The 19177-nt window shown below is 42.8% G+C and overlaps 1 protein-coding gene across 2 annotated transcripts in view; it reads left to right on the plus strand.

Moving 5' to 3' along the window:
• FBXL20 (F-box and leucine rich repeat protein 20) overlaps positions 1-19177 on the plus strand; it is a 106603-nt gene that overhangs the window by 67262 nt on the left and 20164 nt on the right. The window contains exons 9-10 of one of the 2 annotated variants that reach the window (XM_068262399.1): positions 8440-8514; positions 15322-15455. In XM_068262399.1, the coding sequence (XP_068118500.1) occupies positions 8440-8514; positions 15322-15455 (209 nt within the window). The remainder of the gene's footprint in view (positions 1-8439; positions 8515-15321; positions 15456-19177) is intronic. The other variant, XM_068262400.1, reaches the window with a different exon arrangement.

A 19177-nucleotide genomic window follows, 5' to 3' on the forward strand; every position in this document is an offset into this window, starting at 1 on the left:
AGCATCCACAGCAGCAGCTAGGTCTCTGAAGGTCTGGTTATTGAATACACAATCCCGCATTGCTTCAGGAGTACCCAGGGAAGAGATACTTAAAGATTTTGATAATTTGTTGCATGGAGCTAATTATCTTTCAGATGCAGCAGACGACACAGTACGACTAACAGCTCGAACTTCAGCCCTGGTGAATACATCAAGGAGAGGCATTTGGGTAAAGACCTGGCAAGGTGACACGTCTTCTAAATCAAAATTATGTGGGATCCCTTGTGAGGGTGAGTTCCTGTTCGGATCCAAATTAGATGATATCCTAGAGAGATCAGCTGATAGGAAAAAGAACTTTCCATTTAAGAGGAGGAATTTTCAAAGAAAGGGGTCCTTTCGAGACCAAAAGAAAGAGACTGACAGCAGGCCCCCCAATAAGAGACGTTGGGTCCCAAATAAAACACAGCGTTCTAAGCCCAATTTTTCCTCCAATTTCTCCTCTAATCCAACCTCACAGCCCCCTAGACAATGACGCCAGGCTTCCAGTGGGGGGCAGAATTGCGCTCTTCTACGAAAAATGGGAATCCATTTCTCAAAACAAGTGGCTACTAAACATAATTCTGGAAGGGTACAAGATCGAGTTCTCAGACCACCCTCCAAGTCAGTTCTTCCTAACACCATCTCCAAAGGATCCAATCAGAGATCTAGCTTTAAAGACAGAGGTGTCCTCACTGTTAGAAAAGAAAGTAATCAGATTAGTCCCAAAGTGCCAGCAGTATCAGGGTTTTTACTCACCAGTGTTCCTTGTAAAAAAACCCCAGGGTCAATACAGATTCATCCTGAACTTAAAGAGATTAAACATGTCAATAAGATATCGGAAGTTCAGAATGGACAATGTTCGCAGCGTAATAAATCTGCTTCAACATCAATGTTACATGTCTTCTCTAGACCTCAAGGATGCATACCTGCACATACCAATTCATCTGGAATCTCAGAGGTATCTACGGTTTGCCCTGATGCTACAAGGAGAGGTAAGACACTATCAGTTTCTTGCCCTCCCCTTTGGTCTATCCTCTGCACCATGGCTATTTACTAAAGTACTATGTGAGATCTTGGCGGTTCTTAGACTACAATCTATTCACATTATCGCCTATCTAGATGATCTTTTGATCTGGGGTCCATCCTTTGAGTCTGTGCATGCTCAAGTGAATGTCTGCTTAGACTTTCTTCAATCCTTGGGATGGTTGATTAATTGGGAAAAGTCCTCTCTTACTCCCTATCAATCTATGGAATATTTGGGTTTCACTATATCTTCTCTTGCTAACCTGGTGATTCTGCCCGAGAGAAAGATATCTGCCATTCTAAGATGTGTTCTTTCTTTCCAGGAAATGAAATCAGTCACACTAAGGAAAGCTATGGCACTGCTGGGATTACTAACCTCTTCACTTCCCGCGGTTCAGTGGGGACAGCTGCACGCCAGGACTCTTCAACATTGGATTTTAAGGAGTTGGAATCGGAAGAAGGAATCTTTAGACAAGTCTGTCATCATTCCTCAGAGAGTCAAGAGATCGCTGGATTGGTGGTTGAGGCCTCCTCATCTCTCGAAAGGAAATCTGTGGAACTTTCCCTCAGAGACTGTTATAACGACAGACGCGAGCGCCTGGGGATGGGGAGCCCATCTAGGCACATCCCCAGCTCAGGGAACTTGGTCAGAACACTTACGATCATCAAACAACAGAGAACTTCAGGCAGTATGGGAGGCTTTGCAACACTTCCAGGACCAGATAAGACAGACTCATGTCACGATTCGAACAGACAACAACACAGTTGTGGCATATCTAAACAGGCAAGGGGGAACAAGGAGCCGATCCCTTTACTTACAAGCAGATCAGATTTTGAGATGGTCCGAGATGAACTTGAAGTCCCTGAAAGCTCTACATCTGAAGGGAACATTAAATCAGCTGGCAGACTTCCTGAGTCGATCCCCTCTTCACCAGGACGAATGGTCTCTAAACGAGGAGGTATTTCAGGAGATCACAGAGCAATGGGGTCATCCAGTCCTGGATCTCTTTGCACGAAGGAACAACAAGAAGTGCCCGATGTTCTGCTCCCTGTGTCCACAGGACAAGCCCTTGGCGGTAGACGCATTCTCAATAAAATGGAGTCCAGGACTAATGTATGTTTTCCCTCCTCTATGTCTAATACCTCGGGTTCTCAGCAGGATATGCCAGGATCAAGCAAAAGCAATAGTAATAGTACCATACTGGCCAAAGAGACCCTGGTTTACTCTTCTAAGGAGCTTAGCTACAGCAGATCCAATTCGTCTTCAGATGCGGCCAGACCTTCTTCTTCAGGATCCAGCATTTCATCCCAATCTGCAGATGCTTCATCTTTCCGCATGGAGCCTGAATGGAGGTTATTAAAGAACAGAGGTTTTTCAAACAAGCTTTCAGAGACTTTATTGCAAAGTAGGAAAAAAGTCACAAGGCAAATCTATGGAAAGGTCTGGAATGTGTACAATGAATGGGGTTTTCGGAATTCAAGAGAAGTGAGTTCTTCCCTTTCGGTTCTCGAGTTCCTGCAAGATGGTTATGAAATAGGGCTCAGCACAAGCACTTTGAAGGTTCACACATCCGCCCTTAGTGTGTTTCTGGAAAGGAGACTAGCAGAGGAAGAATACTTTGTCCGTTTTTTCAGAGCTCTAAAACGTCTTAGACCGTTTGTTCAATGTAAGATGCCATCTTGGGACCTCAACACAGTACTTCAGGCCTTGTGTGAAGCCCCCTTCGAACCTCTGGAGGAGGTCTCGGACAAGATATTAACCCTTAAAACAGCCTTCCTAATAGCAATCACTTCCGCCAGGAGAATTTGTGAACTTCAGGCCCTTTCAGTGAAGGAACCGTATTGTGTAATTTCAGGAGACAGAATAACTCTGCGTCTCGACACCTCTTTTCTGCCTAAGGTAGTCTCAAGATTTCATAGATCTCAAGAAATATTTCTGCCCTCATTTTGTAATAATCCTTCAAACAGCAAGGAACAGAGACTTCATTGCCTCGATGTGAGAAGAACTGTATTAACATACATTGAAAGATCCAGTTTATGGAGAAAGTCAGATGCTCTGTTTGTTTTATTTGGAGGAAAATTCAGAGGAAAACAGGCTTCAAAGAGCTCGATCGCCAGATGGATAAGACAAACTATTGCTTTAGCCTATTCTCGCCAGGGGAAGATCCTATCCTCATCTGTGAAGGCACATTCTACAAGAGCAGTATCAGCATCTTGGGCAGAGAAGGCAGGAGCCACGATTGAGCAGATCTGTAGAGCGGCTACCTGGTCTAGTCAAAATACATTCGTAAAACACTATAGACTAGATGTCTTAGCAAGTTCAGACTTGACATTTGGTAGAAAAGTGTTACAAGCAGTTGTCCCCCCCTAAATTATATGGTCTTGTCTATCGTCTCAGGGGTGCTGTCCAAGGACGTTCCTGGAAAGACACTAATTACTTACGGTAACGTCTTTTCCAGTAGTCCGAAGGACAGCACCCTTGCGACCCACCCTTTATACTATTAAAACATATTTTTTGGAAGCATTACATAATGGTGTTGTCTTTTTTATTACTGACGAGGTCTGGTTTCACCCTGCTTATATGTCTGCCTAATTGATGCAAATCTTTTATGCTAATCTAGTTCCTGTCCATCAATTGTGGGGAGGGAGACAGGTCTCAGGGGTGCTGTCCTTCGGACTACTGGAAAAGACGTTACCGTAAGTAATTAGTGTCTTTTTCAAATGTGTTCTGTTGCACGAGCCAGGATTCTGATTTCTGTTATAGAGGAACAGTAACCAAGGATTGAACTTCATCCTAATCAGTAACTGATAACCCCTTTCCCATGAGAAATCTTTTCCTTTTTCTCAAACGGATCATCATGAGGCTCTGTCTTTCTGATTTTGTGGTGAAACCCCTCCCACAGTGTGATGTCAGGACCATGGTGCTGACATCACACTGTGGGAGCCTTGTTTCATTGTGGGAAATAACACAAGCAGCAGCTTCTTCACTGACATTACCTACCAGCAGTAAAAATGTTGCCATGGGATAAATGTCAGACTGGAAGTCAGAGAGAGGAAAGCTTCTACAATGGGCAAACACTCACTAAATAATGTATACATAATTGTTAAAATTAAGCACGTTTGTTCATTACTTTATTTTCTTTAGAGTTCCTCTTTAAGCTCTTGTACATAAAGCATAAATTACTCACTTTTGTAAAGACACTTGAATCTTAATTTACCTTTTAAATATGGGCTCACATCGGATTGACACAAAAGGCTGCTATAAAACCACATGCGGTACGTACGTTCCCCAGCTCTTGGGCTAAGAAACGCTATTGAGGGTAATGTTCCTTTTTAAGTCCATAGCCAGCATTTTTCTCTGAGCAGCTCAGCTGACGCTAATGTGAGGAAATCTTCCTAATTGGCACTGTGCAGTGATTGAGGATTACTAGAAGTAGATTGGAAAGAACACGATCAGCACTACTTCTTCCTGGATTAGGCCGAACTGCTCACTAATCTACTTTTAGTTCTGAAAATAAAATTTACAAGACTTGAGGTTTTTGGGAAACTGGTAATTTAACAGTGCAGCTCAGTGAAGTGGAGCTGTGAACCGCTTGCATGCAGGCCTATATTAGCCATGCTGTAATTGTAACACCCCCGTGTAACTAGGAAAGAGCGCTGCCTAATGTACATGGCCAAACCTTTATACCTTCCCTTTAAAGGGATTTTCCAATAATCCTTAACTAATGTTTTAAAACTGAAGTGTCTCATTCTTTGGGGTAAACCATTATTAATCCTAGGACAAAGTTCCCGTAATGTGCACATTTCTACTGACTTTAAATTAACCTAGTCACTTCCAATAGCTGGTGATCAGTTAGCTGGAAGTTAATTAGTAAACCAGCAGCTTGAAGCTGAAAAGGAACCCGAGCAGAGGACCAAAATGAAAATCGACATTTACCTAGGGTTTTCCTCCAGCTCCCCGTAGCCTGCGAGGTCCCTCTGTGTCCTCTGGGTCTCCTCCGTGGTCCCACTGGTGGCCCCGTTGGTGTGGTGACTTTGGCCCGGACGCGCTCCTAGCTCAATCACGTGCGCGTCACCGTATGCTTACTGCGCATGTGTAGTTGTCTTTTGAAAACCGGGCATACACAGGAAGATTACACCGATGTGCGCTATTGCGCATGCACAGGAGGATTATAGCATTGTGTGCGTTATCGAGCTAGGAGCACGGCCGGGCCACGCATGCACAGTTGTGCTCGACTTCGGCCGACGTCACCCGCACTAACTGGTCCGCCAGCAGACCACGGAGGGAACCAGAGGACGCTGGGGCACCTTGCGGGCTACAGTGGGGCTGGAGGAAGCCCCAGGTAAGTGCCGATTTTCATTTTAGACCTCTGTTTGGGGTCCCTTTAAAGTGGACCTGAACTCTTGCACAGGACAGAAGGAAAACCGATAAATGCACCCTGTACGTATTTAGAGACTTTGACCTGTCTAATTACCCCTCATCTGTGACCTATCACAACTGTCATTTGATCTCTCTGCTGTCGGCTCAGGACTGTGACAGGCACAATCCTCCTCTATCTGGGTGTCTTCTCCCCCTGCATCTCTGAGATTCTAGTGTACACCCTATCTGCAGGGCAGACCGATGTGATGAATTCAGTTGCTGGAACTAGGGGAAAGGTAAAAGCCTGGCAGAGCCCATCAATCAGAGCTGCTCTCCTAACCCTTCTGTACTGCTGATTGATGGAGAGGTTGGCATGCTGCGGCCTTCTGTGAAGATGCAGCTTGAGAATCTTCACAATTACCACTGCAGCAGCAGGGGAGAGGACACCAGAAGCAGGAGGACAACTAAAGACCTGCAGCAGCTGTCCTGCAGAGGTGGGTGATGGTTTGTGTGTACGGTTATTTTGTTTCCTAGATCTGCTTGAATTTTTTTAAATTTAATATGACCTATTGCATGCCGATATTCCAGCTGTACCATATAAATCAAGTGTGTGAAGCCTACAGAGGCAATGTAATTACTTGTAGCAGAAGGCAGTAAATCGGGATACCCACTTTTTAGGTTGGATCCGCACTTGTATATCAGTTTTCTGCATGAGTTGTCTGACAGTACTGCATTGCTGTCGATTTTGTTTTTCTGTATGGGGAAAAATGCATTCAATTGGGAACTAGCCCCTTTGATTAACATTATGTCTCAGTTTTCCTGTGCAGAAAATCCACAGAAAAACTGACGCGTGGACAGGCCTTTGCAGTAATTTTCCCGGTTCCAGCATCAGAAACCCTTCCAATAGCTATATATTGCTGTATATTGGCATGCAACCCTGCCCTACCTGTTATGGTTGAGCTAGGCTGGTTAGATATGTGGAATTCCCATCCACAGAGCATTCTGAGAGATGAGGTACAGTATATTTTCTACTGGTTTTGGAACGCTCAAAAACATCAGATCACCTGCCAGTACAAATGTTGCCACCTGTGATGAATTTCAGAGTATAAATCAGGAAGTGGAAACATTTTACAATGGGCAATCCCTGACTAAATTATAAAGCAGTAACGTAAACTAGAGTAATCAATTTTTTTTCACTACCTTTCCTCTTTTAGATACCTGAAGCAAGTCAATGAGACTTGTGTATGTAAAATAATCGAAAACCAACATTGAACTAAACAGTGGTCCTTTTTTCCTAACTGCAAAGGTTGAGAATACAGGGATCCCAAAATAATTTCTCTGCTTTGTAGTAAGGCTTGGTGCACATTAGGCTAAAATAGCTTACGTTCCGCTCCGATGAGTTCACATTGCTACGTTCCGCTCCCTGCGTTCCGCTCCAACGGACGTTCCCGACCTGCGCTATCCTTCCGCTCAACGCAGCACAGGAGCGGATGCGTGTCAATGTGAACCCAGCCTTACACTCACTGATGAGCAGTTACAGGTTACCCCCCCCCCCCCCTCCATACACACACACGCACACACACGCGCACACAGACGCACACACGATTGCAGGGAATGGATAGCCAGTTCAAAAGTTCAAGATCTTTCTGTATGGGAGCTGAATAACTTTGTTTACACCTTTTTCATACAAAATAAGACTGTGGAATTCCAGGAAAGTCCTATTTAGGATTATAGATGCAATTGTATATCTCATAAGTTTATTTTCACTACAAGTTTTACAAGTTTCCGGCGGCCGACAAAGACCACCTCAGCTCAGAATTCAGCATGTATCTGGCATATGATCAGTTACCAGATCTTTAGGTGTCAGATGGCATGCCTGATCTTTAGTGATGCCTGAATGCATATCCTTTCACCCTGTGTACAGGAAGCTGCTTCGTTGTGTCATCTCTCTGTCCTCCTCCATAGCAATGGAATGGTTGCTAGCATCTCCGTTGCTCTCTATAGCAACGGAAGGGCTGCTAGCCTGGAAGCTAGCAAGCAGTCTGTACAGCTTCTGCCCTGCACTGTCACCCACGTGTTTGAGTGCTGATCTTTGCTAGGCAACATTAATCTATAGTGCAGTGATGGCTAACTTTGGCACTCCAGCTGTGGTGCAACTACAAGTCTCATGAGGCATTGCAATGCTCTGACAGCTCTAAGCATAACTCGGGGAGGCAGAGGCATGATGGGATTTGTAGTTTTGTCACAGCTGGAGTACCAAGGTTAGCCATCACTGCTATAGTGTGTACATGGCCTAAACACAAGAAGAATGAAGATTTATTGTTGTGAAATCAGATTACATAACTATTTTAGCAAAGTCATTCATCCAAGTAAAAAACTGTTGTTGTCTGAACTATAGGTGTCAAGGTGCACACTGCCATTTATATATATGTATCTACATGTATTTTATAACCTCTCTTTATAAAACAGATTTAATGTGTTTGTAAAGTATTGAAAATGGAGTGCATATCCTGGTAGTGTCTCTTTGTGTGCTACTACAGTGAAGACACTCCCTCAGTTTCTCTAGAAAGTTGAGCAAAAGTCACATGACTGCTTTTGTAGCATGATAAAACCCAAATGGTTTGTTTGTTATACAAAACACGCACTCAATAGAGCATATTTGCCAAATGATCTTGGAAACTGTTCTCTTTTTAAAGCAGGGCAAGAACACACTATCATTATGAGGGTCTGTTTAAATCAGCTGATTTGCATGTGAACCGCCCTCCAGCTGCAGAAACTGATACAAACTTCTTATATGTAGGGATCTGAATGGCTGTGCCAGTGGAAACTACTCCACGGTTTATGTAGACTAGAACTCTTCTGTTGCTGATTTCTAGAGACAGCCACTAACGTATCACTGCAAGCCAGCTTATGAATGTGACAGCACAGCAACTTCTCTTGCCGGGGGGCTGTAGGTGGGTTAGGGGTCCCCCCGGGCAGCTGCACATATGGAACTGACACTGCATATTTCTCACCATCTGTGTCTCTTTCCTCTATAGCTGGAAGACGAGGCTCTAAAGTACATTGGATCACACTGTCCAGAACTTGTCACATTAAATCTACAGGCTTGTTCAGTAAGTGGACTTTGTTTTATCACCATGTTTGAAATGTGACTATTTTCGTGAACCCAGAGCTAAAGTCAACCAAAATGAGGAACTCTCTGTTCAAGCCTGCCTTGTATTAGGTGGGAAAGCTTACAATTGCTGTGTGGTTACCTAGGATTTAGCACAAATGTACAGAACAGCAGCAGGAATTATATAGTGGCATGCTGATAGCAGTCAAAGCGGCACGGAAACCATAGCAACTAGACAGCTGGTTTCTGTGCTTCAGTTCAGACTGACTTCATTAGTGTGCAATCTAATTTGTAGGATAAGTGGAACACTGAGAAGCTTGTGTGTATTGCAGGTTTATGCATCTTGCTGGGTTTTTTTTTATGTATTCTTTTTTTTATTATTATTATTTCTTAGGTCAAGAGACCTGGCTTGTAGATTGGAGAGACTGGCTTCTGACTTCCATGTTAATTTTTCCTCTTCTCCATTCATTGTGGGAAAGCTGAAGAAAAAAATATAGGAGATGGAAGGGGGTTGCTTACTTATACACAGTTTTTTAATTTTTGATCTACCAGTGCGTTTGCCCAGATTAACGTGGGAGTAAGGCTCAACACACACCATACAATCTTGTTTGTTCAATCTTACCACTTTCATGTAGTACAAGAGCTTATCCAATCAATCATTCAAGGTATTTTCAATCTGTTGGCCCTTATACTACATAGATTTGGTAAATCTGTACAACCAAGATTGTATGGTGTGTGTTGAGCTTAAGGAGGAGATGGCGAAATAGTTTTGCGAGCCACTGGGGGCAGGTTACGGCAGAGTTATCTTGCGTGTTACCGCCTCTCACCGTTACACTGCTCCTCTTCCTGCGGCTGTGACAGCGGCTGTGTTTGGTAGATGGAGAGCAGTGTGCAGAGGTGGCGACGTAGATCGGTAGTTTCTGCTCTCTGCTGCAACCTGCAGGTTTAGTTTCCCTGCAGGTAAAACTGAATTTCATTCTCACCGGCTCCTCTAGGAAGTCCTGTATAAGAATGAGTGACAGCTGGGGAAGGAATACAAAGCTGGAAGAATATCGTTCTCGGCTTTCTTAGCGCTTATACACATGTGGCAACACTTGGGCAAGGAAGTGATTATTTCAGTCATGTCACAATCTATTGCTGTCTTGTTGGAAACGTCAGAACAATAAACGTGTGTATTTTGGCACTTCTGACCAATCCTTTGTTCCAAGTAAATGTGCCCACTAATGATACAATCTTGATTGTACAATCTTACTACTTCTATGTGATCTTAGTGACTACCTAACATATCCATCCAAAGTATATTGACTCCTACTACATAGATTTGGTTAGATTGTCCAGTCACAATTGTATCATTCGTGTGCATCTTAAAGCAAACCTGAAGTGAAAAAAACGTATGGTATAATTGTATGTGTAGTATGAATAATTAATAGAACGTTAGTAGCAAAGACGAGTCTTATTTTTATTTTCAGTTATATAGTTTTGTTTTTCTATAACATAGCATCTTTCTGTAATATTTGCAGGTTACATACCACACTCTGTATTTTAAACTATAAAACAAAGCAGAGCTGATGAACCTTTGAACTTTCCTTCACTAAAATCTGAACTCAACCTGTCTCTCACTGTTTCTTGGTTGTTTAAGAGCTTCAGAAAACAGGACTGTCTTATACCCAGGTTAGCTGTAAGGGCTCAGATGGTTTTTGTTTGCATAGATAACTGAAGTTTCTTAACTCTTCCTGTACTGGAAAACAATATCCGACTCTTGATGTGAACAACAGAAGTACTGCCTATGCACTTTCCGTTCTTGCGTGGCACACATCATACGTGCTGCGGAAATGCACACGGCAGAAGGTATGATGTGAACGAGGCCTAAAAGCTACCAGATTCGTTACAACGTAACGCTCTGGAACGTTTTGTCTAATGTGAAAGATGGCATGAAAGTCAATAGACTTTCATGTTACCTTTCTAATCGCATTCTAGATGCGTTCTGTCAAAACGGAAGGAACAGCTCCTAGTGTGAAAGAGCCCTTAATGCATTTAGTAATGAATGACTCAAATACGTGGTTATCTTGCTAGAGCCATGCTCCATCTCACACTAAACAGGCTCTGTGGTTGCCAAGCAGCGCGTATATGTTCTGTTTCTGCAAATGTAAGCAACAGCACTTCCTCCTGCTTTCAGAGGGTATTTTGCCTGACTGTTGTTGTGAAGAGAGGTTCTATTGAAATCATGTGACTGAAACTCCAGAGCCCCACACGGAGTAAACAACTTATAAAATCGCTCTAAACTGGACTCTTGCTGTTTTCTCTTTACATGAATGGTGCTGGCAGAATGCTTGCAGTTAAATGCTTCATGAAAGTGTGTGATCTGTCTTGCCTGTCATCCGGTCTTGTAATTCAGATAAATCAAAGCAATTCAGTTCGCTCTCTGATTTTTCCACTGCACACCAGTCGAACCCAGCCTGGTTAGGAGTACAACACATTTCCAATTGGATTATGATAAGCACACTGAGGTCATCACAAGAAGTGTAGTGCCAGCCCTTAAAGGGATACTGTAGGGGTGTCGGGGGAAAATGAGTTGAAGTTACCTGGGGCTTCTAATGGTCCCCCACAGACATCCTGTGCCCGTGCAGCCACTCCCCAATGCTCCGGCCCCACCTCCGGTTCACTTCTGGAATTTCAGACTTTAAAGTCTGAAAACCACTGCACCTGCATTGCCGTGTCCTTGTGCCCGCTGATGTCACCAGGAGCGTACTGCGCAGTCCCAGAATGGTCTGTGCCTGCGCCGTGCGCTCCTGGTGACATCAGGGGAAGCGAGGACACTGCAACGCAGGCGCAGTGGTTTTCAGACTTTAAAGTCTGAAATTCCAGACGTGAACCGGAGGCGGGGCCGGAGCATCGATGAGTGGCTGCGCAGGCACAGGATGCCTGTGGGGGACCATTAGAAGCCCCGGGTAACTTCAACTCATTTTCCCCCGACCCCCTACAGTATCCCTTTAAAGTCTGTGTTGCAGTGTAGTGGATAATGAGCTTATTCACACTTGGTGTTCCCCTCGGCAACTGTTAGCAGGTACACTCGATACAATTTCCTGACAGATTTACTGTCGGATCAACTATTTACAACAGGTCCAATTGATTTCCATAGGAGGAAAATCAATCAGAAATCAGATCAAACCTGTTGGAAATAGTCGATCTGACATTGAATCTGTCAGAAAATTGTGTTGTGTGTACCTAGCATAACTCCACAAGCTGACCAGACTGATGTAAATCATACTAACATACGGACATGTGGCTACAAGGATTTAAAGTACACCTGAACTGAGTGGGATATGGTGGCTGCCATATTTATTTCCTTTTAAACAATACCAGTTGCCTGGCTTTCCTGCTGATCTCTTGGCTGCAGTGCGGTCTGAATCGCACACCTGAAACTTGCATGCAGTTAATCCAGTCAGATTTCAGTCAAACACCTGATCTGCATGCTTGTTCAGGGTCTATGGCTAATGCTGGGAATACACGATGCGTTTCTGCCACTCGATTCTCCGCTTCTCTTATCTTCCGCTCGTTTTTCTTATCTTTTTCCATTCACTTCTATCAGAAATCAAGCGGCAAAACTCGAATGTGAGATCGGACATGTCGGACATTATCGAACCCGTCTATCTGCTGCAGAAATGCATCGTGTATTCCCAGCATAGGAGTATTTGAGACAGAGGAGTGTTAGGACAGCAAGGCAATCTAAAAGGAAATCAGTATGTCCGCCTCCATATCCTCCTCCAGTTCAGGTGTGGTTTAAAATACATCATATCCAGTTGTTGTTTGGGGGTGGAACTAAGTAGTGCATCATTGCTCTACAGACCTCTTGCACTGTGGACTAGCCCTGTAGGAGGCTATATACACAGACTGGGTAACTGTTTATCCAATCTGTAAATGAATGCAGTGCTGGTATGGGAGCTAGCTGTAGTAATAAGTAGGTTGAATAGGACTCCACACGTGCATTCCCATCCTTCATTGTACAGCTAAAGAAATAAACATTTATTCCCTGTACATCTTATTGCCCCAGCTTCCTCTGCTGTGCATATCACAGGCCATAATCACATGACACTGATGAGCACGGTTTCCTCTTCTAACTCAATGAAATGTTCCTATTCCTGGCTCGGGGTATGCTGTCCTGCTAGCAGGATAGTTCAGCTTACAGTTTGGTTGCACACAGGTGTCTTGGTGTTCCACTTCAGGGACAGGTCTTACCCAGTAGGCCCGCTTTTCTTGCTGGGAGAGCCAAGGGCTACCCTTGCACAGGAGTCTGACAGAAAAGGAACCTTGCCTGCCCATAGTCACAAAACATGTCCTTCTCTTGTCCCGCTTTAAAGGGAGCCTAAACTGAGAGGTATATGAAGGTTTCCTTTTAAAACAATACCAGTTGCTTGTCAGTCCTGCTGATCTCTGTGGCTGCAGTAGTGGGTGAATCACACACCTGAAACAAGCATGCAGCTAATCCAGTCTGACTTCATTCAGAACACCTGATCTGCACTTGAAAGTATAATGGTGCCCATACATGGTACCATTTTTTTCATCCAATCTCACCATTTCTATGTAATATAAGGGAACTGCCTAAATGATCCTGTGAGTATATTCACTTAATTTACCCTATACTACATAGAAATGGTAAGATTGGATGAAAAAATGTACCATGTATGGGCAGCATTAGACACACAGGATCAGCAGGCGAGTCGGGCAACTGGTATTATTTTAAAAGGAAAAAGCCCTATCCTTCTCAGTTTAGGTTCCCTTTAAGGGCTCTTTTCCACTGCAATTTGTGATCAAGATTGCAAATGCACTGTGATGCGATTGCAATTTTCCCCTATTTAACATACTTGATTTTCTGTGCGTTACAGCAGGATTTTCTCTGTGGTCAGTAGTGTATCACTGCAAATGTGTTTGTAATATTTCTGACAAGGTAGGAGAGGTGTGGATGTTACCTACATAGAGGAATCATTAGAAAATCACATAGAACCGCATTCAGGGCCCTTTCACATGGTCAGCTGACGAGCGGAGAAGTCGCCACCTGTCAGCTGCTCTTTTGTGGTGGTTGGGCACTTGTTAGCACCCGGGTCTGACGCTGTCACTATTCAAGCACCCCCACGGAGTGAGCAGCCACGCTCAGACTCGAAATGTTGTGCTTATCTGCCGCCAGGTAACGTCGCCGTGTGTCAGCGCTTGACACGTGTGGCGTTACAACCGCTGCAATGTGGCTGCATTTAAATTGCAAACGCACAGTTCAGCTGTCCATCTGAAATGGGCCTAACTATGCAGATTTCTTGTGCTGCCCGTAACTCAACTGAAACGCAAATACACAAATAATGCAGCAAGCGCTACGTTTGTACGCAAATAGAATTTTGGCAGTCGGAGTGGAGCACTGCGATTGCCGATATAATGCACCGTGATTATCAATGTAAAGTGCTGGTAAATTGCATGCAATCTTATGTTAGGATTGAAATTCGGCCAGTAGAAAAGTGCTCTTCTTCTAGTTGGCTAGTAGAGATAATTGGACAAAATGCACATTTTACATATTGTGAAACAGCACAAATTGGGCTAATCCTGTGCAGTAGATCCTGACATTGGCCCAGTTCTAATGCTACGTACACACATGCGACAACGATCGTTCGTTAAGAACGACGAACGAACTTTTAATTGATGAAAGAACGACCTAAGTAAAGATAGTTTTAAAATGTGTGTAACGATCTGATCGTTAGAACGAACGTTACATCACAGAAAGCAACTATTGCGCCTGCGCATAAAAATGAGAAGTTCCATGGAGAAATAGTGAAATGCGCATGTCAAGCCTAGTACGAACGATCGTTTCCAACGATGTACTACTTTTGCAAACGATCGTCGTTGGTTAAAATCCGCCGAGACAGAACTTTCTTTTGTAGCGATTTGGCTCGTTCGTCGTTTGCCTTAATAGTCGGTGGTTCGTTTTTTGTAACGATCGTCGTTGGTAAAGATCGGGGAACGATCGTTACAAACGACTATAGTCGCATGTGTGTACGCACCTTTAGGTGCATGGAGTTTGAAAGCAAAATTTGCATCAACTTGTAAAATTAGCATCTCATTGATTGCCTCTACCAAAGTTTTGTCACCAGAAACACTATATTGTCCGAAACTGAGCAGCTCCATCTAGTGGCCATTAAGTGAGCTGAAGTATATATATTCAAATCTGCAGGTGGGCTACACATAAAGATGCATAGAAACATTGTATAGACATTTTGTAATTTGTACAATTCATACCCTTTTTTTTTTTTTACAAACTTCTTTTTTTTTTTTTTAATTTTTTTGGTCAGAAATGATCAGTTGCAGACTTGTTTATATTCCCCAGACTCTTCTGCTGTCTGTCAGTAGAGATGCAGATTAACAGCTGCAAGGGTAACCATGGATTGTGAAAGGGGGACCTTTCTCATTCTTTTTCACACTTTTTTACTTTATTTCTTATCCGTTCTTTAACATTCAAAGCCTTTATGGTTGGTCAGTGCAGATGTAATAATAATTGTACACAATGTTTATAGCAACAAGTAGGATTCCAGCTGCTGCATTTTTAAATAGTCTTTTCAAAAATAAGGGGCTAGACTGGATACTATGTAGCATGTATTGGGTGAGTGTATTGTGTATACCACTGAGTGTAGCTCCTGGGTTCAGATGCGGCCTTGTGTCTTTTATTAGTGCTGCAATCCTGATGCGGCTCTAGAACTTGTCTCCAGCTGTCATTGTTCCAGTCGCTGCTATACACTGCCAGTCATCCCAGCTCTCATTCCTTTTGTCCCAGCAGCAGATAACGGATGATGGACTCATCACAATATGCCGCGGATGTCACAAGCTGCAGTCTCTGTGCGCCTCCGGCTGTTCCAACATCACAGACTCCATTCTTAATGCACTGGGACAGAATTGCCCCCGACTCAGGTAATGGTTATATGTGGAAGCACAGCTCTGGCCTGCTTAGTTTTACACCTTTTTTTTGTTAATTTAAATAAAATAAAAATTTGTGCAGGAAGAGGGGGAGCTCATGGCTAGTGTTTTACAATTGTACTGCTTTTATGTACTCTAAAATTGCTAATGGAGCATGCAGGCTCTTTGAGACTTGCTCAGCATGGGGACAAACTGAAAAGAGAGAATTTTTTTCATAACATGAAATTACAAGTTTTTTTTTTTGTTTTTTTTTTTTAGAATGGATACATAACATAGAAATTATTTTGGCAGTCTAGGATTTAATAGCAATATAAATTAATTTCAAAAGATTTTTGCTAGTCCGTTCGTGGGAGCCGCTGTCTAGTGCTTTGTATTGATTGCCAGGTCTTGTTGTTAATGTAGCTTACAGGTACAGGATCTAGGTGTTAGAGGGAACCTAAAGCGAGAGGGATATGGGGGCTGCCATATTAATTTCCTTTTAGACAATGCATATTGCCTGGCTGTTCTGCTGATTCTCTGCCTTATATACTTTTAGCCATAGACCCTGAATAAGCATGCAGATCAGGTGCTCTGACTGAAGTCTGACTGGATTAGCTGCATGCTGGTTTCAAGTGTGTCATTCAGACACTATTGCAGCCAAAGATCAGCTCGGCTGCCTGGAAACTGGCATTGTTTAAAAGGAAATAAATATGAAAGCTTTGCTTTAGGTTCCCTTTTAAAAGAGAAGATGAAGTGAGAGGAGTACAGAGGCTGCCATCTTCATTCCGTTATAAACTATTCCAGTTGCCTGACTGTGATGCTGAGCCTTAGGCTACTTACTGACACACTTTTTTTTTTGCATCAGATCGTATAATCACATGGCAAACGCAATGTGATTGTTGTATCGGGACATTCACTTTGGCACGTTAGCAGTGTGGTGAGACGGAATCCGCCTTAACGAAATGCAAGCTGTGCAGTACTGGATAGCGTGCGTGTTTATTGCTGTGGTTTTTTTCCCCAAGGACCAGAGCATTTTTCACCTTTGAGGGCTCCTGGCTTTCATGCGTCAATAACTTAATCACTACTTATCACAACAAAATGAACTATATCATTGCTTTTTTTTTTTTTTTTTCTCCCCACCAATTTAGGTTTTCTTTGGATTATGCATTTGGCTAAGAATCATTTTATTCCAAATGCATTTTAACAGGAATAAGAGAAAAATTGAAAAAAATCATTATCTCAATATTTGGCCATTATAGTTTTAAAATAAAATGTTCTACTGTGCATAAAACACACATTTTTATTTGCCCGTTTTGTCCTGGTTATTACAACTTTAACATTTTTTCTTAGTACAATGTATGGCGACAGTATTTTATTTAAAGGAGAACTGTAGTGAGAGGTATATGGAGGCTGCCATATTTATTTCCTTTTAAGCAATACCAGTTGCCTGGCTATTCAGCTAATCCTCTGCCTCTAATACTTTCAGCCATAGGCCCTGAACAAGCATGCAGCAGATCAGGTGTTTCTGACAAATTTAGACAGATATGACAAGATTAGCTGCATGCTGGTTTCTGGTGTGATTCAGACACTTCTTTAGGCAAATAGACCATCAGGGCTGCCAGGCAACTGGTATTGCTTAAAAGGAAATAAATATGGCAGCCTCCATATCCCTCTCACTACAGTTCTCCTTTAAAATTAAATGTGTATTAAAAGTGTGTTTTTTTTTTTTTTCAGTTTTGCGTCAATCACTATCCCTCACGACATACATATTAATAAAAAGTTCAGTCCCTAAGTTAACTTATGTGTTTTTGAGGAGAGGTAAGGGATTAATATTAATAATGGTATATGTAGGTGTTTTTATAAAAAAGTATATGTAGGTGTAATTTGACTATTATGCCACAAGATGTCCTCGTACTTTCTTTCTGCGCGAATTGTTCGTATGAGTAACACTTGTATGTTACTTAGTTTGTTACAATGACCGCAGGCATCTCATTGATGTCAGTGATCAACACGGGGACTTAAGGCTAGTACACACTAGCAATTTTGATTGGCCAATGATTGGTCAATTTTACCACCTCCATGTAGTATGAGGGCCAAACAGATTTTCAATTCTATGCAGATTATATAGATAAATGGTCATACTACACAGAGGTGGTGAAATTGACCAATGATTGGCCTATCAAAATTGCTAGTGTGTACCAGGCTTTAGATCCAGGGTCGGACTGGGACACTAAGGGCCCACCAGGAAAGTTTCAGCCTGAGTCCCCCCCCCCACACACACACGGCACCGAACCCCCCACACCCCCACACCATTTTGAGCTCACTCACGCATGTACTACAGAAATTTTGCACTATATAAATACATCGGTTGTTAGGAGTCATTGGATTATGGTAGGGAATAGATTGTGAGCACATGCGACGCATGCGGCGTACGCAGCATACACAAACTAAGTAGCGGTGCTATTGACAGAGAGTGGGTCTGACCAGATAAACTTTAGATAAAATAATCAAGTAGTTACATGCCACATGATTCATGAAGTAGTCAAATGCTGCTAAATAAAAATATTAAGTAGTCACACACCTCCAGATGAAGTAGCCAGGTGCCTTACAATGAACAAAATAGCCAGGTGTGTCAAAAAAATTATTCAGTAGCCAAATGGGCCCTGTATACATAAATTAAGTAGCATGCCATCAGATAATTCATCAAGCAGTAGCATGCCATCAGATAATTCATCAAGCAGTCTCATGCCATCAGATAATTCATCAAGCAGTAGCATGCCATCAGATAATTCATCAAGCAGTCTCATGCCATCAGATAATTCATCAAGCAGTAGCATGCCATCAGATAATTCATCAAGCAGTAGCATGCCATCAGATAATTCATCAAGCAGTAGCATGCCATCAGATAATTCATCAAGCAGTCTCATGCCATCAGATAATTCATCAAGCAGTAGCATGCCATCAGATAATTCATCAAGCAGTAGCATGCCATCAGATAATTCATCAAGCAGTCTCATGCCATCAGATAATTCATCAAGCAGTAGCATGCCATCAGATAATTCATCAAGCAGTCGCATGCCATCAGATAATTCATCAAGCAGTCGCATGCCATCAGAGAATTCATCAAGCAGTCTCATGCCATCAGAGAATTCATCAAGCAGTCTCATGCCATCAGAGAATTCATCAAGCAGTCTCATGCCATCAGAGAATTCATCAAGCAGTCTCATGCCATCAGAGAATTCATCAAGCAGTCTCATGCCATCAGAGAATTCATCAAGCAGTCTCATGCCATCAGAGAATTCATCAAGCAGTCTCATGCCATCAGAGAATTCATCAAGCAGTCTCATGCCATCAGAGAATTCATCAAGCAGTCTCATGCCATCAGAGAATTCATCAAGCAGTCTCATGCCATCAGAGAATTCATCAAGCAGTCTCATGCCATCAGAGAATTCATCAAGCAGTCTCATGCCATCAGAGAATTCATCAAGCAGTCTCATGCCATCAGAGAATTCATCAAGCAGTCTCATGCCATCAGAGAATTCATCAAGCAGTCTCATGCCATCAGAGAATTCATCAAGCAGTCTCATGCCATCAGAGAATTCATCAAGCAGTCTCATGCCATCAGAGAATTCATCAAGCAGTCTCATGCCATCAGAGAATTCATCAAGCAGTCTCATGCCATCAGAGAATTCATCAAGCAGTCTCATGCCATCAGAGAATTCATCAAGCAGTCTCAT

This window comes from Hyperolius riggenbachi, chromosome 12, assembly GCF_040937935.1.
Source record: "Hyperolius riggenbachi isolate aHypRig1 chromosome 12, aHypRig1.pri, whole genome shotgun sequence".
NCBI classification, from domain to species: Eukaryota; Metazoa; Chordata; class Amphibia; order Anura; family Hyperoliidae; genus Hyperolius; species Hyperolius riggenbachi.